This window comes from Balaenoptera physalus (genome assembly GCF_965194825.1).
Source record: "Balaenoptera physalus genome assembly, chromosome: 15".
Lineage (NCBI taxonomy): Eukaryota > Metazoa > Chordata > Mammalia > Artiodactyla > Balaenopteridae > Balaenoptera > Balaenoptera physalus.
In genome coordinates, this window is record NC_138894.1 from 60,396,256 (window position 1) to 60,420,867 (window position 24,612).

Genomic DNA, 24,612 nt, shown 5'->3' on the forward strand with positions numbered 1-24,612 from the left:
GAGTTTACAGGGGGAGTTGACTCAACAGCTGAAATCAAGTAACGAGCAGATCAGTCATTGAGTAGCTTGATATTAAGTACAGGATAAAGTTCCAACTTTTTTTAGAATTCACCATCTAGCTCCATCCACTTTTCCATTTCTCACTCATCTCAATATGCCTTGTACATTTTAGCATTACTGAACATAGAAATTTTTTAAAATGTGCAGTGGTTCCTCATCAGTGGCTTTTGATATGTTCTTCTCTCTTCCTAGAATTCCTGCCCTCATTTGGCTGCCTGAGATACTTTCATTCCCTTGTTGCTTTTCCATTTCTGCAGAGGTAGATGTTTCTTCCTCCCACGTGCTCTCAAAGAGCCTGTATATGCTTCTGTCAGAGTACAGATCACACTGTATTTTAACTGTCTACCTGACTGTCTTTCTTCTTTCTAGGTTATAAGCTTCTTGGCAAGAGGGACTTGGTTTTTTACATTTTGTTTATTACTGGCTTGGTATGGTTATTGGCATATAATATGAGCTAAAATAAATGTTTGACTAAATTAAGACAGAAGAAATTGGATGATTTGGAGGCCCCAAAGTTGTGACTGCTTGTATGTAGTTTTATTATCCTTAATTTCAAGAAGCAAATTTTCATAAGCAGCAGTATACACTGTCTTAACACATATGATGCTTCTGGATTTGTCAGGACCTGGTACACTTCAGATGCGGGTCTGGAATATTAGCTGTCTTGGGCCCCTTTTAGTTAACAATCACTGAACTAGTTTAGGATAGTGGGAGCCCATGGGTTCTAACAATCACTCAGTTCCAAAATAATGACCATTTTGGTCATTTTCGTGTCTTATGTCCGTCTTTCAGACTCTGGCCTTTCAAGGGCCGGCTGAAATGCTGCCCCTGCAGCAAGCCTTCCTTGATTACACCAGGGAGATCGTTCTCTTCTCTGAAAACGTTATACCACTTATTCCCTGGCATATTCTGTTTTATTTGTACTTATTTATATTAATGTTTTATCTTCCGTTCTAGATTGTTTATTCTGTGAGGACAGTGAAATTTGGGAGCAAGCTTGGGAAAGGATTTTAAAACTATGCTACAATGGTTGGACTTTTACTAGTAGTTAGGAAAGAGTCATTGAAGCTTATGTTCAAAAGAAGAAAAAGAGGAAAAAAATAAGGGACTTATTATAAATGTGTCTTAGAAGTATAATCAGTAGTAATGCAGAAAGGTTGGGTGGAATGCATAGAGAACAAAAAAAATGCCCTGTGGTTTAGATAAAAGAAGATAATAGAAAGGGAGCTTGAGGGGAAAGAACAGACATTTTAGAAGTTCAGTTTGCTTCCTTGGTGACAGATTAGAAGAGCGAGATAGAGAACACACAGTGAAACTGAGGACATTGATTAGAATACTTTTGGTTGCAATAAGAGAAAACCTATCTTGAACTAGCTTAAGCAATAAAGGAGATTTATTGACTTAGGTAACAGGAGAGTTACCTAAGTGCACTGCAACAGTCTCTCCACAATTCTCTTAGCACTGCCATCCAACTTCAAGATTCTACTTGTATAAACCATATTTCTCCCGAGGAAGAAATTGTACCTGGGTCCAGAGTTCTAAGCCAGATCTTGAGCTTCCTGCTCACTGGACTCATCTCTCTGTCCAAACTCTGGCTATTGTAATTCTAAAACAACTGGTTACTGAACAAAATGCTGTGGAGGTGGAGTTGAGGTCAAGTGTTCTTCAGCCACAAAGCTGCTACATAATGGGGAGGTATTGTTGGGGGAGATAACCACAATATCCCCGAAGGTTTCTGTGGTAGGAGATAATGTTAACTGGAATAGGAAACAGGAAGAGGTACAGGTTTGAGAGAGAAAATACTAATGAACATGATTTTGTAGGGGTCAGGGATGATATCAAGCAAGAGGAGCATTTCTGCATGATGGAGCAGCCTCATGAAGGCCTCTGAAGAGGGAAGCAACTGAGCTTGTTCTAGGAAGTGAACATTGTTCTAGGAAGTGAACATTGTTCTAGGAGCAGCCCATTGGGGCTGGCTTCTAATGAGGGGAAGACTGGATAAGATGAGGCTGGAGAGGGAGGCCCATGTTTTTTGGGTCATGGTAAGGACTTTGGATTCTAAATGCTATGGGAAATCATTGAAAGGTTTTGACTAGTCAGGTGACATGATCCAATATAGACTTTGGAAAGATAATTCTTGTTGTTTTATGGAAATTGACATAGATGAGATTGCTATGGATGCGAGAAGAATAGTAAAAGGCAGTTGCAGTAATCCTGGCTTGAACAAGACTGGGCTATAGGGCAGAAATGAAGAGCAGTAATAGACTAAAGAAATACTTTGCCACTAGAGTTGATTGATTCTTATGATAGAGTAGATTTAAGAGTTAAAGGAGTCAAAAGAGTTGAAGACTCTTAGTTTTCAGGCCTAAACTGGTATTTGAATGGACATAATAAGGGGAAAACTGGAAGAGGAAGAAGTTTGAGAGGGAAATCACTTCTGTGAATGCAAAGTTTGAGATACCTAATAGGATTTCAAGAGGTAGGTCAGGTAGCTGGCTAAATGAGTCCAGAGCTCATGCAGAAGAGAGCTAGGGCTGGAGACGTAAAGCTGGCATTCTCAGAATGGGTGACAAGATGTAGGCCTTAGGATATACAGTGCACAGAGGAATGAGGGTATCCTCAGTAGTCTCTGGAGCTCAGCCATTTATTTCATCTGTAGTTTTGAAACTCAGTCTATTTTATATATTGACTTGATTTTGTTAAGCAGTTGACCATGTTAATGCTTTAATAATTTTTGAATTTTTTCTTACATTTTTGGCATATCTTGAGCATCAAGATTGAAATAATAATAAAGCTTATGCCTTTCATGCTTTACTTTAAAAAAATCGGCTTAGGTTTTGAGAACAGTTACTGAAATTGCATTTTATTCTTTCTCTTCTCCAGGCTGACTTCTCTAAACTTTTCTGCTTACATGTACATTTTTGCTGAAACCTGTAGACTTGTTTTTTAAAAAATAATTATTTTGAATATGTAGTATATGGGAATGCTACAAAATTCCAAAGACATAGAAGGATCTTCCTGCCCTAGCTCTAAGCCAACCAGTTACCTTTCCCCAAAATAAGCCATGTTCCAAGTTCTTGTAATTCATTCCATATCCGTTCATATAAGAGTAAGTTGAGTGGTATTCTGCTCCACGGGCATATCATAATTTATTTACCAATTCCCCATTGTAGACTGTTTTTTGCTGACTTCTACCATACTGGAAAAAATTCTTCAAAAAATATCACTGTAAATAATATCATTTTCCAGAGGTATGAATATATCAGAACAAATTTCCAGAAGTGTAATTGGTGGGTCATAGAGTTTATGCATTGTAAATTTTGATAGATATTGCCAAACTGTTCTTCCTCCAGAGGTTTTACCATTGTACTTTCTCACTAGCAGTAGCTGAAAGTGCCTTTTCCCATCACTTATGCCAGCACAGTGAGTTACCATCTCCTTGATCTTTGGTGCCAATCTGAGAGATGAAAAATGCATATCTCATTTGAGCCCTGTAGAATTCGGGTAATGCAGAGTGGTTTCGATTGGATTTTATTGAATGAGTGAAATGACTATTCTATGATTGTCTATATATATATATATATATATATTTCATACAATTTCCTTTTCTTCTTTTTTTAAAACCACAGCAGTTTGTTTCTAAGTGGCTGGAGAACATTATTTAATTGCTGTATTTTAAACCATATGTTATAATACAGATGTTTAATTTTCAGAGTTTTAAATCACTAAATATTAATTTACAGGTTTTATCTGAGAGAACTGATATTGAACTTTGGGTTTGTGCCAACATTATTCGTCTCTTTAATGATGATAACACAATTCCCTTCATTATACGTTATCGAAAAGAGCTTATTAATAACCTTGATGCTGATTCCTTGAGAGAAGTTCAACAAACTCTAGAGGAGCTACGGTAAGAAACCTGGGAAGGGATGAGCTTTGTGTAAGGGGAAAGAGGGTGTGTGAGCCAATGAGGCAAAACAGTGAGGAAGTGAGTGATAGTATATTTCGACAGTTCCAATATTTTGTTTTCTTGATTTATTGTAATCTGGATATAGTCCCCTTCTGACAGAGGAAGCCAGCTCCAGTTTACTTATTTAGGGGTGTGCAGAGTCCCTCTGCTGGTGTGTTCATGCATAGCTTGGGCATGTATCTGCAAAAGGTGGTTTGCATTAAGAGTCTGTGCCTATGAGTTTGAATGTCATCTTCTCTCACAGAAATGATTTTGCATAATGGCAAAATTAGAACTACCAGCAGGTAACTCAGAAAAATACATTTTCGTCTAAATCTTCAATAGCTTACATAAAACTGTCCTCTTAATACTGTGAAGTCCCTAAATGGAGAGTTCTTTGGCTGTATAGAGTTTGGTAGGAAATATGTATATTTCCTTTTTCTAGTCTTTTATAGGGCATGGTAATTTAATGTTAGTGGATTGTGAGTTTTGTATGGTTGTAGAATGGAAAGCACTCTTTAAAAAAATTATTCCTCTGGATTTATTGTAATAACTCAGAAATAAGCATATAAAGACTATAAAACTAACTGTATCAGTAGAGTTTATTAAAACAGTCTTTACCATTCATTTATTTATTGCATGTCTCCTACATGCCAAGTGCTGTGTTGTTGCTATGTGTGTTCTTCAACAAGGATATGATTTAAATTGGATATAATCTTACCATCAAGCCATTCTAAAAGCGCTAAGGGTTATTTTTAGAACAAGCCTAATAAGCCTCTTTGATTTTGGAGGAACTTGCCTCTCATTAACATTTCTACCCCTTTTGTTGAATTTCTTTTAGTGCCAGGAAGATTTAAATGCTAATATGTGGAAAGTTATATTTCATCAAGAGGCAAAATCAATTAGCCAACCCAGAAATATAAATGACTAGTTATTCAAGTGGTTTCAGATTCAGATCACCCAGGGCCAGGCTAGTATAATCAAGCACAAAGGGACGCAAACTGGAGATCACAAGTCCTGTCTAAGAGGGGCAGCTGCTACTCATCTCCATCAGATTATAACATGTGGGGTTCTCTACCCAGATTGCTGTATCTTCCTATATTTGAAAAACTGATAATCTGAATTTTTATGTAAAAAAATTTTGAGGTCAAACAAAATCATCTGCAGGCCACATCTTGGAAGTCCAGCAATTTGCAAATTCAGAAGTAAGCTTTCTGTTTGGTTGAAGGCAAAGTAATGAAGAAAATCTTAAGGGTTTTGGGATCTGAAATTGGGGAAAGTGTCACAAACAAGAACAGTTTACTTAAAAAAATTAAAGGTATTCTACCAATTTTTGATTGGGTTGGGGACAAATAGGAGCTTTATGTCAAGATTAATATTATTATTTTCTTTTTCTCTAAAAACACACTTTAGCTGCAACAGAGTTCATTCTCTGGGTATCTATTAATAGAGGAATACATTAAATATTAGTAGAGGACTATTTCTCCAAGTAAGTGGTGGCATTGACTAGGACTTAGAAGATCTTTTTATATCGTACAGAGATTTCTTTTTGGTAATGAGGTATGGTCTCTATTTCTCTTGATCTCAGCTTTTTCTATAACTAGAGCATTGGTTTTCACCCTGTTAATTGCTACTCATAAATGAGTAGTGAAACTAATTTAGTAGGTCATTACCACTTTAACAAAAATGAAATAGAGAATAGAAAATATGAGTGCAGCTTCTGTGGTAAAGGTAAATATTGTTTCATGAAACTATCATATGTTTATATAACTGTTTATTAAATATGAAATTATATATGTGTATATACTGGGTTGCAAGGTAAAATATATTTCTTACTGAGGGTCACTTAAAAAAGTGAATTAAAAAATGATTATGATTATGGATAGTAAGAAACTTCCTGTATTTTCTCTAAAGATGCCTTTCCTCTCCCTTATATGCAAGCCAGTAGGTCATTGGCCTTTTGTCGAAATGACCCTGGTAGGCTTCAGCCTCTGAAAACAGTCTTGTGCTACCAGGAATGTAGAAGACACAGAGGTGTGATCTAAGGACTGCATATTCTTCCTCATTAACTTATAATCTTCTGCCTTTCTTTTTTTTCATAAGTAGATTGAGTTTTCTTTTCCATCAATCATTTTTAGTAATTTATATTATCGTCTCTCTAACTTTTGCCCATCATTTTAGCAATACCATTATTAGGCAGAAATTATAAATAGTAACAGGTAACGAAATAGGATGAAAGGCTGTAATAATAATACATTCTAAAGTATCAAGGTTTTGAAAATCGAGGAGAGACTGAAATACTGTTTCAGCTTGAAAGAGACTGTAGACACATAGCAATTACATAAAACCCATTCTTAGCTGAATTCACTATCAAGGACATGTATAGGAACAATTGGTGAAACTTAAATGAGATCTGAGGGTTAGAATATATCAATATTATATCAATATTAATATCAATTTTAATTACCTGCTTTTGATGGTTATAGGAGAAGATTCTTGTTTATAGAAAATACATACTAAAGTACTTGGGGATGATGGTAACTTATTCTCAAATGGTTCAGAGGGGGAAAAAAGTTCTTTTTACCTCACCTACAACTTTTCTGTAAGTTTGATATAGCTTCAAAAAGAAAGTTTTAACATATAGGTCTTGTATATTATAAAAGTTTCTATTTTCAGGGCTGTTGCAAAGAAGGCTTATAACACAATCCAAAAAATTAAGAAGGAGGGGAAGATGTCTGAGTGCTTGTTAAAAGCCTTGCTGAACTGTAAAACTTTTGAAGAACTAGAACACGTGGTAAGGAATCCTTTTTATCTTTTAATGTAATACTTACCTGAGTATATTATGATTTGGGTCTTATAGTTAAAGAGCTGGAAATAAAAAGCTAAAGTCATCAGCCACCATCATTATTTAATTCAACAAAATATTCTTTATTCAGTAAATATCTATTAAGCGCTTTTTTGTGATAGGCACTTGGATTTATTGGGTTGGCCAAAAGGTTCGATCGGTTTTTCCCATAAGATGGCTCTAGTAGCACTTAGTTGTCTTTAACTTCATTCAGAACAATTTTGTTAGATTGTATGTGACATCTGTCATATCAGCGTGCATTTAAAAAAAGGACTTATCACAATTGGTGAATTTTTGAGTAGCCATTTTAATATTAAAGATGGAAGGAAAACAGCATTTTCAACATATTATGCTTTATTATTTCAAGAAAGGTAAAAATGCAACTGAAATGCAAAAAAAGATTCGTGCAAGAAAAGATTTGTGCAGCATATGGAGAAGGGGCTGTGACTGATCAAACGTGTCAAAAGTGGTTTGCGGGGCTTCCCAGGTGGCGCAGTGGTTGAGAATCTGCCTGCCAATGCAGGGGACACGGGTTCGAGCCCTGGTCTGGGAAGATCCCACATGCCACGGACCAACTAGGCCCGTGAGCCACAATTACTGAGCCTGCGCGTCTGGAGCCTGTGCTCCGCAACAAGAGAGGCCGCGATAGTGAGAGGCCAACGCACCGCGATGAAGAGTGGCCCCGGCTTGCCGCAACTGGAGAAAGCCCTCGCACAGAAACGAAGACCCAACACAGCCATAAATAAATAAATAAATAAATAAATAAATTTTAAAAAAAGTGGTTTGTGAAGTTTCGTGCTAGAAATTTCTCGCTGGACAATGCTCCACAGTCGGGTAGACCAGTTGAAGTTGATAGCGATCAAATCGAGGCATTCATTGAGAACAGTCAACATTATACCATGCGGGAGATAGCCGACATACTCAAAATATCCAAATCAAGCGTTGAAAATCATTTGCACCACTTTGGTTATGTTAATTGCTTTGATGTTTGGGTTCCACGTAAGTTAAGCAAAAAAAACCTTTTTGACTGCACTTCCACATGCGATTCTCTACTTAAACGTAATGAAAACGTTATGTTTTTAAACTTTTTTTTTTTTAATTTTTTTATTTTATTTTTTTTAAATTTATGGCTCTGTTGGGTCCTCGTCTCCGTGCGAGGGCTTTCTCCAGTTGCGGCAAGCAGGGGCCACTCTTCATCGCGGTGCGCGGGCCTCTCAGTATCGTGGCCTCTCTTGTTGCGGAGCACAGGCTCCAGACGCGCAGGCTCAGTAGTTGTGGCTCATGGGCCTAGTCGCTCCGCGGCATGTGGGATCTTCCCAGACCAGGACTCGAACCCGTGTCTCCTGCATTGGCAGGCAGATTCTCAACCACTGCGCCACCAGGGAAGCCCAAAACGTTCTGTTTTTAAAACAAATTGTGACGGGCAATGAAAAGTGGATACTGTACAACAATGTGGAACGGAAGAGATCGTGGGACAAGTGAAATGAACCACCACCAACCACACCAAAGGTTGGTCTTCATCCAAAGCAGGTGATGTATATATGGTGGGATTGGAAGAGAGTCCTCTATTATGAGCTCCTTCTGGAAAATCAAATGATTAATTCCAACAAGTAATGCTCCCAATTAGACCAACTGAAAGCAGCACTCGACGAAAAGCATCTGGAATTAGTCAACAGACAACGCATAATCTTTCATCAGGACAATGCAAGACCGCATGTTTCTTTGATGACCAGGCAAAAACTGTTACAGTTTGGCTGGGAAGTTCTGATTCATCCTCCATATTCGCCAGACATGGCACCTTCGGATTTCCATTTATTTCAGTCTTCACAAAATTCTCTTAACGGAAAAAATTTCAATTCCCTGGAAGACTGTAAAAGGCACCTGGACCAGTTCTTTACTCAAAAAGATAAAAAGTTTTGGGAGGATAGAATTATGAAGTTGCCTGAAAAATGGCAGAAGGTAGTAGAACAAAAGGGTGAATACGTTGTTCAATAAAGTTCTTGGTGAAATGAAAAATGTCTTTTATTTTTACTTAAAAACCGAAGGCCCTTTTTGGCCAACCCAATACAAAGATGACTAATACATAGTCCTTGTCTTCAAGGAATTTCCAGTCGAGTGGGGAAAAATGAGAGTAGGTAACAGAAGCATAAGCTTATGGGAGAGTGTGCTGAGCTGTAGACATAGATGTGTCTGCAGCATGTAATTGGTATTTGGAACCATGAAAATGGAAGATTTCACTCAAGGAGAGATCATGGGGTAAGCAGGTCAGGATAGACCATTGAGGAACACTAACTTTTTTTTTTTTTTAATTTATTTATTTATTTTTGGCTATGTTGGGTCTTCGTTTCTGTGCGAGGGCTTTCTCTATTTGCGGTGAGCGGGGGCCACTCTTCATCGCGGTGCGCAGGCTTTTCACTGTCGCGGCCTCTCTTGTTGCGGAGCACAGGCTCCAGACGCGCAGCCTCAGTAGTTGTGGTGCACGGGCTTAGTTGCTCCGCGGCATGTGGGATCTTCCCAGACCAGGGCTCGAACCCGTGTCCCCTGCATTGGCAGGCAGATTCTCAACCACTGCGCCACCAGGGAAGCCCAGGAACACTAACTTTTGAAGCATGGGTGGAGGAAGGGAGAGCCTAAGGAGGAGACATGGAAAGAATAGTCAGAGAAGTATGAAGAGAATCAGGAGACGATGATACCCATGAAAGATTAAGGAAGAGAGTCATAGAAGGAGGTAATGATCAATGGTTAAGTAATTAAATATAGCAGGGAGTTTTGGCAAGATAAGGACTGAAAAATGTATATTTGGTAATTAGGGGATCATTGTGGATCTTTGTGATACCACTTTCAGCAAGGTGTGTGGAAAGAGAAGCCAGGGGGCAGTGGGTTGAGGAGTGAACGTGGACTAAGAAATAGAAGCATTGTGTGAGGACATCTTTTAGAGGAGCTTGCTTGAGTTGAGGACTTGCAGTCCTGGCAGTCCAAGCACTGAGTTTGTGGGATGAGTGAATCCAAGCAGATAGCTAACTAAGTGTGTAGAAAAGTAGAGAGTCTGATAAGGAACAACTGTTTTCATACAACTTGTATTCTCTGTTAGTATTAATCTTTTTTTTTTTTAATATTTATTTATTTATTCATTTATGGCTGTGTTGGGTCTTCGTTTCTGTGCGAGGGCTTTCTCTAGTTGTGGCAAGCGGGGGCCACTCTTCATCGCCGTGCGCGGGCCTCTCACTATCGCGGCCTCTCTTGTTGCGGAGCACAGGCTCCAGACGTGCAGGCTCAGTAATTGTGGCTCACGAGCCCAGCTGCTACGCGGCATGTGGGATCTTCCCAGACCAGGGCTCGAACCCGTGTCCCCTGCATTGGCAGGCAGATTCTCAACCACTGCGCCACCAGGGAAGCCCGTAGCATTAATCTTTGAAGGAAGAGGAAAGGGTTGAGAAGAGGATGTCTTTAGCATTCTCACATGTCCTCTAATTTTGTGTCCTAATTTTAACTTTTGCTTTTTAAAACTGAATAATTTGGTATGTTTTCTGACTTTTTTCCCTAGTCAGCACCATATAAAACTGGGAGCAAGGGCACCAAAGCCCAGAGAGCAAAGCAGCTGGGATTAGAAGGAGCAGCCAGGACACTGCTTGAAAATCCAGGGGACCTCAATCTGCTCTCTTACATTAGGCCCAATGTTAAAGGTACCAGCTTTACTTAATAAAGAGGTCGTTTCTGTGTCTTTCCTTTTTTAATTTGAAAACTTAGGTTAAAAAAATTGTTTCATTAAGTAATGATGATACAAAAGAATATTACAGCATATAAAGAGTAAATAATTCTAATAAAACAAATCCCAGTATACCTCCTGCTTAGCCATTCAGCTTTCCTCTTTTGATGAAGTGCCTGTTCTACTCTTCTGCTCATTTTTCTATTGTGTTGTTTCACTTTTTCTTATTAATTTATAAGAATTTTTTAGATATTCTTGCTCAGTTACATGTGCTACAGATCTTTTCTCCCAGCTTGTAACTTCTCTTTTCACTTTCTTTATGCTGTCTTTTGGTAAATAGAAGGTCTTAGTTTTATCATAGTTAATCTTTTCAATTTTGTTAATCTTTTCTTTTTAGATAATTGCTTCTTTTTCTTTTTAAAGAATTTCCTTTATATCCAAGGTTATAAAGATCCTCCTGTATTGTCTTTTAAAATTTTTATTCTATTTCTAAAAACTTATTTAATTATAAAAATCATATCTACTTTTTAAAAAGAACTTCAACAATTCGGACAGATATGGATTGTAAAGTGAAGTCCTACTTCCACACTTCTACTCTCCACGAGTAAAGTGTTTGTCTTTTTCTTAAGTGTATCTTCCTTTCACTTTGTGTATGTGCATGCACAGGAGAGAATGAGAGAGGAAGGGGGTAAGGGAGAGATATTTCTAAGAAGAACCGAAGGAAAGTGTCAACTGATACATGTTAGGGTATATTGGTTTTATTGTCAAAATGAGCCTTGGAGTGAGAGCTTTTTGAGTAAGAGTGGCTTTTTCCAAGGAGTGCTCTGCTAGGATTGAAAGGGGAGATTGATGCTCTGGTGATTACTACTCTCATTCTAGTTCCTTTTAGCCTTCCTTCCTTTAGGCTGGGAGAGTGTCTGTAGGGGGCAGTCTCTGACAACAAAATCTACAGGATGTACTAAACTGTAGAGAATCAGCATACCAAAACCTGTGTTTATTTTATATAATCTGGCAAATGTGAATTTGCAATTAAAAAATTAAGTATGTGTCTGTGAAAATATGAATATCTGCTCATACACAAATACACACATCCTAATATCTATATTGAAAAGGGCAATAATGAAAAGAAAAAGCAAATTGGTAAATATTTGAATTTAGAGATGGGTTGAAATGAGTAAAATTCAAGTTTGTTTTATTTTTTTCGTTATATTTTCAAATGGTTGCAACTTTAATATTTTAATATTTACTGAGACCATATAGCCAAGCATTAAGGTTAGCCACAGTGGGAACTGTCTGTGCCCAGTGATGGTATGTTTTATTATCAATAGAATCAAACGTTGGAGCTTTCAGAATGTTAGATGCATAATGATTTATGGTCAGTTTTTATTTTTCTCTTCTGGTCTATTTTCTTTCCTTCCACTCTTCACCTCCTCTGGTACAAAGTTTTCCTTAGTTCACACACATACTGAGTTCCTACTAAGTAGGTTTGATAACATAAGGTTTACAAATTGTATTCCCCTGAATGATGTGGGCTTTATAAAAGCCCATTGTTATAATTGCAAAATCTATAATTTCCTCTTTCTAGTCTCTCTCATTAATTGGTCTCATTGTAAGTTCCATCTTTACTACTGACTTCTCACCCTGGTATTCTCATTAAACTTCGGGTAATGATGCTGTGAGGTACTTTTGGAATGCGTAGTGAGTGGTTTTCTAGGATAAAGACTGATCTAGTGAGAAAGCTAACACAAGAGCAGACACCTACTGACTGCTTACTATGCGCCACAGCTGTTCTAAGTCTTTACATATACAGTCTTCCACCTCTCAGAGGTAATTTGTTCCTGAAAATTCCCTCATAGGGAAACTCTCTTAAAATGTAAACAGGATTCCTATTAATTTCAGTGGCCAAATTTCTTTCTTTAAATTTCTTTGAAATAAATGCAGTTACATCATTAGTTAAGATCAGTTATCATAATACAAGCCAACAAGGCATTTTCTCTTTATTAATTACTCTGTCTGTCCGCCTATCCTCTTTGTCTTCTGTACTTGTTACTCACTAAAACCATACCCTCAGAAAAACATACTTATGATACTCAGTGCTTGTGTAATTCAAGTTTTAATGGAAGAAAAAAAAAAAGAAGCTTTAATGGAAATAGAACAATAAAGACAAAAGAAATAAATAATGCATTGCAAATGATCTCTCTCAGTGTATAAGTTGGTATTGCAGGGGCCATAATGTACAAGACACACTGCTGTAAATTAGCAAACTGAAAGCACTTGGAGAGAACTTAATGTACCATTGGTAGACAGTTCAGCTGTGAAGATGAACAACCACATAATGGCTCTTGTTTTGTGCTCATTTGAGGTTTGAGAAATTCAAATAGGTCATTGAAAATGTGAATAAATGCCTCATAAGCCAAAATAGGGATATTAATAAAATTATTCACAAAGGAGAATTTTTGTAACTGGAATGAAATAATATACCTTGAGATATGACTCTATTAATATATATTTCCTATAACCTATAATGCTTAATCCTATAATGCTTAATCTTTGTAAATACTTCATGAGGTAGATACTATTATTATTCCATTTTTATAGGAAACTGAGGCACAGAGAGACCAAGTAACTTGCCCAGGGTCATGCATTTGGTAGATGGTGGAGCCAGGATTAGACCAGGCAGCTGGCTCCAGAGCTGCATTTTTCACCACTAGGTTACATGGTATGCTAAGGTCCTGTATTATTGTTTTTGGAGACTTGATTTTGTTGCTGAGGGAAGCTAGTCACTACTATGATACTTTTCTGTCTTTTTGTTTGTTTGTTTTTTTAATTTTTATTGGAGTATAGTTGCTTTACAATGTTGTGTTAGTTTCCACTGTACAGCAAAGTGAATCAGCTACATGTATACATATATCCCCTCTTTTTTGGATTTCTTGCCCGTTTCGGTCACCACAGAGGATACTTTTCTGTCTTAAGTTTGTCAACTTAAGGTTTTATTTTGACTGGAATAAATTTATTGTGATTTAATTATAGATTTAAAAACCAGTCTGTAGTTCTTGCTTTTGTTTTCCCTCTTACCCTTCTCCTAAAGGGCTTTCAGCACTCCAGGATATTGAAACAGGAGTGCAGCATATTTTAGCAGACATGATTGCTAAGGACAAAGACACGCTTGACTTCATTCGGAAATTGTGAGTAACTCTCAGAGTTTTCTGCTTTGTGGACTCATGATGTTAAGGGTCGCATGGTTAGTGCTAACTCCAGTGTTCATTAAAAACTTTATTTTCAGACTTCTAAAAATTAAAAAAATTTTTTTAGTAGCACAGCTCTCTGCTCAAACAACAGAACCTGAATACATAAAACAGATAAAAGTAAAGTTGCTTTAATTGAATTCTGGGCAGGGAGCCTGGAACTCTGCCTGTTCATCCTCCTTACCCTGAAGCATCTCAGCAGAGACCTCTGAGGAACACAGTTTTAAAACCACTGCATTGTGCAATACATGCTAGAGAGAGATTCATAACCATTGAGAATGGGTGGCATTGCTTTTTAAACGTATTGAGATGTATGCACTTAATTTTATAATGTTTACCAGTGGTTGGGTTAACTTGAGAATGTTTAATATCAGGTATGGATAAAAGTGCTGACCTCAAAATGAATTTTAGCTGATGGAGAGAGCAGCTTATCCATAGTATCATAGTCCCAATTTATAAGAGAGTAAAACCCTTTGACCTAGACCCTACTTGGGCTTATGGATTTTATGCCTCATTAAAAAAAGATATTATTTTAAAAACCTTATTTTTAGGTACTGTGTCCTTCCTTTCCTTCTGTGTATCAGAGGACAGGGTTTGGCAGAGGTCTACTCTTCCTCTCTCTCCACATCTCTAGCTGTGTGAGCTGTGCAGAGGAGAGTAAAGGTGAAAATGAACCGGTTGACTACTGTAGCTTGTCAGGGTTTTTGTTAATGTAAGGGAGAGAATTTTTCTTTTTTCTCAGTGGCCCTCACAGGAATGAGTTGAAGTAGGAGAATTGTGCAGGTTTTTAAATGTGTTTTTATAAGTAATTATACTGCTGAAATTTGGTTCAATTTCATAAATTGTCATTGGAAGCTGTCCTGACACATCATCTTGTTTCCCTTCTTTTTAGCTTTTAATTGGTTCTGACTCCCTAACTCAGTGGTTAGAAAAGGATGATATCTAGGCCAGAGTTATTAGTCTCTCGCATAACTGCAGATAGTATCCGAACTCATTTAGGCATTTTATGGGAGGATTGGGTTGAAATATAAATAGATCTGGAACACCTATGCTAGCATGAATAGGCGAGGAGTCCCCTTTTGATGGGTCAATAACGTTTTTATAGTTGAGCATCATTAAAAAAAAATCTCATTTGGTAAATCTCATTTAGTTTTTTGTTAATCTTCTTTCTATATAATGTGTTTCTTTACTAAAGCACATATTAATAACTACTTAATGTTTGAATATTTGTGTATCTGAACAGGTGCCAAAATAGATATATTTGTATCCAATCATCTCTGGCAAAGGTATCCTCAAAAAAAGTAAATGAAAAAGATGTTGATAAGTTTCTGCTCTACCAAAATTTTTCGTGCAACATAAGAAACATCCAACATCATCAGGTAAATAAGAAAACTGCTTATGCATGCTGATAGTAGTAATAATGATAATACCTCAGATTTACTACTTTATTTACTAAAGAATTTTCAATCAACTATTTTCTTCCTTCATATAAATTTTTATAATATTGTTATATCCTCCCCATTTGACAAATGGGGAACTCAAGACCCACAGAAGTTAGTAAATGACACTGAGACTTATTAGCTGTGCTAACAGTATAACACTTCGGTATCTTGACTCTCTGGCTGGTGATCTTTCTTATTAGACTTTCCTTCCCAGTATGCTTGGATTTGAGCTCAATTCTGGATCTTTTCCATGTGAAATACAAAATAGAGATAACTGAATTAGAATAAATAAAGATAAATAAAGTATGAGAGATCTCAGTTATATAAATCGTAGTCATTATATCTCAGTCTTTTTTTTTTTAAATTAATTAATTAATTTATTTATTTTTGGCTGTGTTGGGTCTTCGTTTCTGTGCGAGGGCTTTCTCTAGTTGCAGCGAGCGGGAGCCACTCTTCATCGCAGTGCGCGGGCCTCTCACTATCGTGGCCTCTCTTGTTGCGGGGCACAGGCTCCAGACGCGCAGGCTCAGTAGTTGTGGCTCACGGGCCTAGTTGGTCCGCGGCATGCGGGATCTTCCCAGACCAGGGCTCGAACCCGTGTCCCCTGCATTAGCAGGCAGATTCTCAACCACTGCGCCCCCAGGGAAGCCCTCAGTCTTTTAATTTCACATTTCATTTTATTAATTTTTATCCTAATTGTAGTTATAGGTTATATATCTACATTGTGGAATGTGGCTTTAAATCATATAGAAAAAAATTTTTTTACAAACCAAAAATACAGTAATACTGGCTTTTGTATTTACCTGTGTAGCTACCTTTACCAGTATTCTTTACTTCTTTGTATGCTTTTGAGTTACTATCTAGATTTTATTTCAGCCTGGAGGACTTTCTGTAACATTTCAGGTAGGGAAAGTAAACTCCCTCAGTTTTTGTTTATCTGGAAGGTCTTAATTTCTCCTTATTTTTTAAAATTTATTTTTAATTGTGATAAAATACATATAACATAAACTTTACCATCTTAACTTTTTAAGTGTACAGTTTAGTAATGTTAAGTATCTTAACATTGTTGTGCAACCAATCCCCAGAATTTTTTTATCTTGCAAAACATAGATTTTCTGAATATAGAATTCTTGGTTAGCAGTTTTTTCTTTCAGCACTTTGAATATGTTACCCCACTATCTTCTGGCCTTAATGGTTTTTATGAGAAATCAGCTGTTAATCTCACTGAGCCCTTGCACATGATGATTGCACTTGATTTTCTTGCTACATTTAAGATTCTCTGACTTTTGACAATTTGATTATAATTTGTCTTGCTGTGGATCTCTTTGAGTTTATTTTTCTTGGAGTTTGTTGTGATTTTTGGTTGTGTAGTTAGATGTTTCTGATCAAACTTGGGAAAATTTTGGCCATTATTTCTTCAAATATTCTTTGAGCCCTTTTCTCCTGGGTCTCCCATTATATGTGTGTTGGCATGCTTGAGAGTATCCCACAAGTCTCTTAGCCTCTGTTTATTTCTTTTTTTCTTTTTTTAAATTCTTCTCAGACTATGTAAACTCAATTGACATATCTCAAGTTTGCTGATTCTTTCTTCTGATTGTTCAAATACTGAACCCCTCTAGTAAATTTTTCATTTCAGTCGTTGTACTTTTTTGCTCAAGAATTTCTCTTTGGTTCTTTTTTTATAATACCCAGCTCTTTATTGATATTCTGTATCTGTTGGGATTACATGCTCATGATTTCCTTTAGGACTCTGTGATTTCCTTTAACTTTGAGCATATTTAAAACAGTTAGTTTAAAGTGTGTCTAGTAATGCCAAAGTCTGAACTTCCTCAGAGATGGTTTCTGTTAATTTCTTTTTTTCTGTAAATGGGTCATATTTTCTTGTTTCTTTGCCTGCCATGTAATTTTTTGTTAAAACTTGTCATTTTGAATATTATAAGTTGGCAACACTGAAAATCAGATTCTCCCCCCTCCCCGGCATTTGTTGTTGTTGCTGTTGTGGGGTTTTGCGGTTTATTTAGCGACTTCTAAACTGTTTCTGTAGTCTGTATTCTTTGTTATGTTTGGCCACTGAAGTCCCTGGTCTATTAGCTTAGTGGACAGCTAGTTACTTGACAGAGGTTTCCTTCATTCCTAGAGCCAAAACAAATAACAGCTTTCCTGGTCCTGCGTATTTGCTCTGTGTTGGGGCATCCTTCAATGCTTAGCAAGGCTGTTTACAACTCTACCTTAGCCTTCACTTTGTCTTTGTGTGGAGCTCAAAGGTCAAACAGAGGCGAAAACTTAAGGTCTTCCCAGGTCTTTTCAGAGCAGGTGTCTGTCTAGTCCTGAATGCGTGCATGACCTCTTAGGTTTCCTAAAATATGCGGAAATTTTAAAAAGCCCCTTTCCTCTTGGTTATCTCTTTTACTAGCCTCTTCCTTCCCAGGTTTTTCTGGTCTGTCTGATGGTTGCCCTGACTGTAATCCCTTATCCCCAGGTGTTATCCCTGACCCCTTGAAACTGCAGCTAACACATTGCCTTTAAATACTTTGAACAAATGTCACCCAGGAGCTTCCTGGGGAAGCTCTGAGACAAGTAAAACAAAGGCAAGCCCTTGAGCCAAACCGTCAGGGAGCTATGAGACAGATCGAAACACATAATCACAAACTTTTGAGAATAAGGTCCATATTGCTCCCTCTGGTACTAGCAGACTGCACCAGAAAAGTAGGCTGTTATCTTCACTGCCACTGCTGAACTGCAGAGTGGAGGATGGTAAGTGGGTAAGTTAAAAGTGCTCTTTCACCAAAATTCTGCAGCTTCTTCTTGAAGTGTTCCTCTGATTATTGTAAGTTTTTGATTAGATTCCAGAGTTCTGAAAAAGCTGAATCTGGCAGTTTTTGCCAGTTTTTTGCTTTTGTAGAGGTTTGGAGTTTTGGAATTCCCTACTCCACCACTTTGGTCATGTCACACCTAACAGCATCTTTAAAGTGTGGTGTGTATTCCCCTGTTCTATTCCAAAACCAGCATGTGGACTTAACCTTATGGACTGTCCTTCTTTATCTTGTTTAATGGTTTTTTAGCTTGAAGTCTACTTTGGTATCAGGATTGCAACCTGTATTTTCTTAATGGAAATTGATTTCACCCTTGTTTTAATCTTAGTCCTACAATTATATGAAATGCTTGCCCTTAGTCCTTTTGCCAAAATTTTCCAGTCTTCTTTTAAGCTGGTTGAAGCTTATTCTCTAGTCTAGTATGGAGTTGGCAAAGTTTTTCTGTAAAGGACCAGGGAGAAAATATTTTAGACTTTGTGAGCTAGATGCCTCTTCCTGCAACTACACAACTGCCATTGCAGCACGAAAGCAGTCACAGCTAATACATAAATGAATGAGCATGGTTGTGTTTTAATAAAATTTTATTTATGAAAACAGATGTTAGATTGGATTTGGTCCATGGGCCATAGTTTGCTGGCCTCTGCTGTTGCATATTTCTCAAGAAGATTTTATGTGTACAGTACAGGTGTGCCTTATTCCATAGTGCTTTTTGCTTTATTGTGCTTTGCAGAATAAATGTGTTTATTCTGCAAATAAATGCAGAATCTGTGTGTTTTACATATTGAAGGTTTGTGGCAACTGTGTTTCATACAAGTCTGTTGGCACCATTTTCCAACAGCATTTGCTGACTTTGTGTCTCTTGTGTCACATTTTGGTAATTCTCTCAATATTTCAGAATTTTCCATTATTATTATATTTGTTCTGGTGATCTGTGATCAGTGATCTTTGACGTTACTATTGTAATTGTTTTGAGGTGCCATGACTGCACCCATATAAGACAGCAAACTTAATTGATAATGTGTGTTCTGATTGCTCCACCAACCAGCTGTTCCCTCCGTCTCTATCCTCCTTGGGCCTCCCTATTCCCTGAGACACAATAATATTGACATTAGGCCATTTAATAACCCGACAGTGGCCCCTAAGTGTTCAGTGAATAGAAGGAGTTGCACATCTCTCACTTTAAATCAAAAGCTAGAAATGATTAAGCTTAGTGAGGAAGATACATCAAAAGCCAAGATAGGCTGCAATCTAGGCCTCTTGTGCCAAATAGGTAGCCAAGTTGTGAATGCAAAGGATAAGTTCTTGAAGGAAACTAAAACTGCTACTCTAGTGAACACACAAATGATAAGAAAGTGAAACAGCCTTATTGCTGATACGGAGAAAGTTTCAGTGGTCTGGATAGAAGATCAAATCAGCTGTAACACTCCCTTAAGCCAAAGCCTAATCCAGAGCATGGCCCAAACTCTATTCAGTTCTATGAAGGCTGAGAGGTAAGGAAGCTGCAGAAGAAAAGTTTGAAGTTAGCAGAGGTTGGTTCGTGAGGTTTAAGGAAAGAAGCCATCTCCATAACATAAAAGTACAAGGTGAGGGACTTCCCTCGTGGCACAGTGGTTAAGAATCCGCCTGCCAATGCAGGGGACATGGGTTTGATCCCTGGTCCAGGAAGATCCCACATGCCATGGAGCAACTAAGCCTGTGTGCCACAACTACTGAGCCTGCGCTCTAGAGCCCATGAGCCACAACTACTGAAGCCCACGTGCCTAGAGCCTGTGCTCTGCAACAAGAGAAGCCACCGCAATAAGAAGCCTGCGCACCGCAACAAAGAGTAGCCCCCACTCGCCGCAACTAGAGAAAGCCCGTGCACAGCAATGGAGACCCAACACAGCCATAAGTAAGTAAGTAAGTAAATAAATAAATATTTATTAAAAAAAAGAAAAGTACAAGGTGAAGCAGCAAGTGCTGATGTAGAAGCTGCAGTATGTTATGCAGAAGGTCTAACTAAGATAATTAATGAAGGTAGCTACAGTAAACAACAGATTTTCATTATAAACGAAACAGCCTTATACTTGAAGAAGATGCCATCTAGGACTTTCATAGCTAGAGAGGAGTAAAATGCCTGGCTTCAAGGCTTCAAAGCTTCAAAGGATAGGGTCTTTCTTGTTAGGGACTAATGCAGCTGGTGACTTGAAATTTAAGCCAATGCTCATTTACCAGTGCTCTATAAATGGAACAACAAAGCCTGGATAACAGCACATCTGTTTACAACATGGTTTGCTGAATATTTTAAGCCCACAGTTGAGACCTACTGCTCAGGAAAAAAGATTCCTTTCAAGATATTACTGCTCATTCACAATGTACCTGATCACCCAAGAGCTCTGATGGAGATGTACAATGAGATTAATGTTTTCATGCCTGCTAACACAACATCCATTCTGCAGCCCATGGGTCAGGGAGTCATTTCGACTTTCAAGTCTTATTATTTAAGAAATGCATTTCATAAGGCTATAGCTGCCATAGATAATGATTCCTCTGATGGATTTGGGCAAAGTAAATTGAAAACCTCTAGAAGGGATTCACCACTCTAGATGCCATTAAGACCACTTGTGATTCGTGGGAAGAGATATGATATCAATATTAATAGGAGTTTGGAAGAAATTGATTCTAATCCTTATGGGTGACTTTTAAGGGTTCCAGACTTCAGTAAAGGAAGTAACTGCAGCTGTAATGGAAATAGCAAGAGAACTAGAATTAGAACTGGTGCCTGAAGATGTGAAAGAATTGCTGAAATCTCATGACTAAACTTTAATTGATGAGGAGTTACTTCTTATGGATGAGCAAAGAAAGAGGTTTTGTGAGATGGGATCTGCTCCTGGTGAAGATTGTTCAAATGACAACAAGTGATTTAGAGTGTTACATCAACTTAGTCAATAAAGCAATGTCAGGGTTTGAGAGGATTGACTCCAGGTTTGAAAGAAGTTCTACTGTGAGTAAAATGCTATCAGCATTGCATGTTACAGAGAGATTGTTCCTGAAAGGAAGAGTCAGTCGCTGTGGCAAACTTCATTGTCGTCTTCTTTTAAGAAATTGCCATGGCCACCCCAGCCCTCAGCAGCCACCACCCCATCAGTCAGCAGCCGTCAACACGGAGGCAGGACCCTCCACCAGCAAAAAGATTATGGCTTGCTGAAGGTTCAGATGATGACTATGATTTTTTAGCATTGAAGTATTTTTTAATTTTAATTTTTAAAATTTATTTTTAATTTTTTATTGAAGTATAGTTTATGTACAATATTATATAAATTATAGGTTACAATATAGCGATTCACAATTTTTGAAGGTTATACTCCATTTGTAGTCATTATAAAATATTTGCTACATTCCCTGTGTTGTACAATATATCCTTGTAGCTTATTTTATACATAATATTAATAGTTTGTACCTCTGAATCCCCTTACCCTCTTTGCCCCTCTTTCTTTCCCCTCTCCCCACTGGTACTCTAGTTCTCTATATCTGTGAGTCTGTTTTTGCTATATTCACTAGTTTGTTGTATTTTTTATATTCCATATATAAGTGATATCATACAGTATTTGTCTTTCTCTTTCTGACTTATTTTACTTAGCATAATACTCTCCAAGTTCATCAATGTTGTTGCAAATGGCAAAATTTTGTTCTTTTTTATGGCTGAATAGTACTCCACAGTGTGTGGATATCTATCTATCTGTCACATCTTCTTTATCCATTCTTCTGTTGATGGACACTTAGGTTGCTTCCATATCTTGTCAATTGTAAATAATACTGCTATGAACATTGGGGTGCATTTATCTTTTCAAATTAGTGTTTTTGTTTTGGGTGTATACCCAAGAGTGGAATCCTGGGTCATATGGTAGTTCTAGTTTTAGGTTTTGTTTTGTTTTTTAATTAATTAATTTATTTATTTATTTTGGGCTCTGTTGGGTCTTTGTTGCTGAGCATGGGCTTTCTCTAGTTGCGGTGAGCAGGGGCTACTCTTCGTTGTGTTGCACAGCCTTCTCATTGCAGTGGCTTCTCTTGTTGCGGAGCACAGGCTCTAGGCGTGCGGGCTTTAGTAGTTGTGGTGCGTGGGCTTCAGTAGTTGTGGCACGCAGGTTCAGTAGTTGTGGCTCGCGGGCTCTAGAGGGCAGGCTCAGTAGTTGTGGCTCATGAGCTTAGTTGCTCCGTGGCTTGCGGGATCTTCCTGGACCAGGGCTCAAACCCATGTCCCCTGCATTGGCAGGCAGATTCGTAACCACTGTGCCACCAGGGAAGCCCTAGTTTTAGATTTTTGAGGAACTTCCAAACTGTTTTCCACAGTGGCTGCACCAATTTACATTCCCAGCAACAATGTGCAGGGTACCCTTTTCTCCACATCCTCTCCAACATTTGTTATTTGTGTTCTTTTTGATGATAGCCACTTTTAAATTAAGGTATGTACATCTTTTTTTTTAGACATAATGTTATTCCACACCTAGACTAAAGTATACTGTAACATAACCTTTATATGCACTGGGAAACCAAAAAATGTGTATGACTTGCTTTATTGTGATGTTGTTTTATTGTAGTAGTCTGGAACTGAACCTGTAATATCTCCGAGATATGCCTGTAATTCTCTGAGTTTTGACACAGTCACAATTGTTTCCTATGTCCTCGATACTTGAAGGATAGCTTAGCTCAGTAAATATATATATTTTTAATAATCCAATGATTTTTTTAAAATTTATTTATTTTTTATTTTATTTTTGGCTACATTGGGTCTTCGTTGCTGCGCGCGGGCTTTCTCTAGTTGTGGCAAGCGGGGCTACTCTTCATTGTGGTGCATGGGCTTCTCATTGCAGTGGCTTCTCTTGTTGCGGAGCACAGGCTCTAGGTGCACAGGCTTCAGTGGTTGTGGCTCGCGGGCTCTAGAGCACAGGCTCAGTAGTTGTGGCACACGGGCTTAGTTGCTCTATGGCATGTGGGATCTTCCCGGACCAGGGCTCAAACCTGTGTCCCCTGCATTGGCAGGCAGATTCTTAACTACTGTGCCACCAAGGAAGCCCAGTATAATATTTTTTGTTTGCACTTTCTTTCCTTATGTTTGTCAAACATGTTGCTCTGTTGTTGTCTTACTTTACAAGTTTTTTTTTGTTTGCTTGTTTTTGAAATCAGATGCCAATCTAATTCTCTGTTTCTTAGAAATGCTGAAGATGTGGGTCCTGTGTTGTTTTATTTATTCACTTTATTGGTTTTATAGGAGGATGGGGGGGATTTAGAATGAGGGGCCTGCCAGTGTTCTTTAAACCTGAAATTCCTCAATGAATCATTTTTTTAATTTATTTTTTCTTCCTTCCTGAATTTTACTGTTATAAGGAGAGGATAATGAAAAAGACTAGAATGCGTCACTTTTCATTGATAATGTTTAGTTATCTTCATTAAAAATGTAATTAAAAAAAACTTACGGTGGTATAGATATGAAAAGGTATGTTATTATTCTGTGTGTGTGTGTGTAACATAACATGAAGAGTCTTCAGTTACGTTACAAATACTTCTTGAACACTTATTATGTATTGGTGCCTGCTTGGGGTATGTAGATGACATGGTCCCTGCTGTTGAACTTTTGAAGTGTTTCACTAATATCTAAGTTGTTCTTTTTACTTTTGTGTACACTGTATCATATGGGGTGAAATGAATACTTTTGATAATTGGAAAAATTGTTAGAAGAGTGAAATTTTACTTACCTAGCTATTGTCTACTGATAGAGCCTAATGAAAAGGAATTTTTTATAAAACCAGTGACTAAAATACTAAAATTCCTTTTGCAGAAATGATTTTGCTACTGGATTTTGCCTCCCTTTATTTGATTGAATTTTATTGCAACTTCAGAAAAATATGAATACTTTTATTCTATTAAAACTTAGTCTTTCTAGTATTTGCTTGAAAACATTTTGGTCTCTGCATTTTAACTAGTGTGTTTAGCACATGTGGCATTCTGAGTTAGTTTGTGGTTGAATCTAAGTTTGTGATTGACACAGGCTTCTAAGTGTGACAGTCCTAAGACCTGAGAAGGTAGAACGTTTTGGGAATGTCAGTTTTGAAAAACAGACCTGTGTTTTGAGAAGAACTTTCTAGTTATCTTGCAGGCTAGAGTGATGATATGCTAGCTCACAAAGATGGATTTTTAATCCCTATAGTGCTAAGGCCTCATGTCCCTGACTCCAGACTCTGTTTTTCAGCTTTCACCTAGATAGCCCAGCATATAGCATCCCAGAATACAGAAGTGAGGGAGAGTGATGACAGACAGTGGTAAAGGAACAACGGTACCTGGAACTCCTTCTCCAAATGCTGTGGGAAGAGCTGTTATAGCTGTCTACCAAATTAATTCTTCTAGCTGCATCTTGTTTTCTTTCTTCTCCACACTGGTCCTTAATGTGCTCCTTTCCACCACATGAATTTGTAACTCAGCCTTCCCATTCTTTTTTGGAGCTTCTTTCACTGATGTCTCACTTTCTTTGTCTTTTACAATACCTGTTTAACATTCGGTGCTGCCATCTACAGTAAT

At 37.7% G+C, this 24,612-nt stretch overlaps 1 protein-coding gene across 2 annotated transcripts in view; it reads left to right on the forward strand.

The window, feature by feature from the left end:
* SRBD1 (S1 RNA binding domain 1) overlaps positions 1–24,612 on the forward strand; it is a 236,043-nt gene that overhangs the window by 25,448 nt on the left and 185,983 nt on the right. For both annotated transcript variants that reach the window (XM_082427667.1, XM_082427668.1), the window contains exons 5-9: positions 3,804–3,970; positions 6,686–6,803; positions 10,399–10,537; positions 13,649–13,745; positions 15,049–15,184. In XM_082427667.1, coding sequence (XP_082283793.1) covers positions 3,804–3,970; positions 6,686–6,803; positions 10,399–10,537; positions 13,649–13,745; positions 15,049–15,184 — 657 coding nt within the window. The remainder of the gene's footprint in view (positions 1–3,803; positions 3,971–6,685; positions 6,804–10,398; positions 10,538–13,648; positions 13,746–15,048; positions 15,185–24,612) is intronic.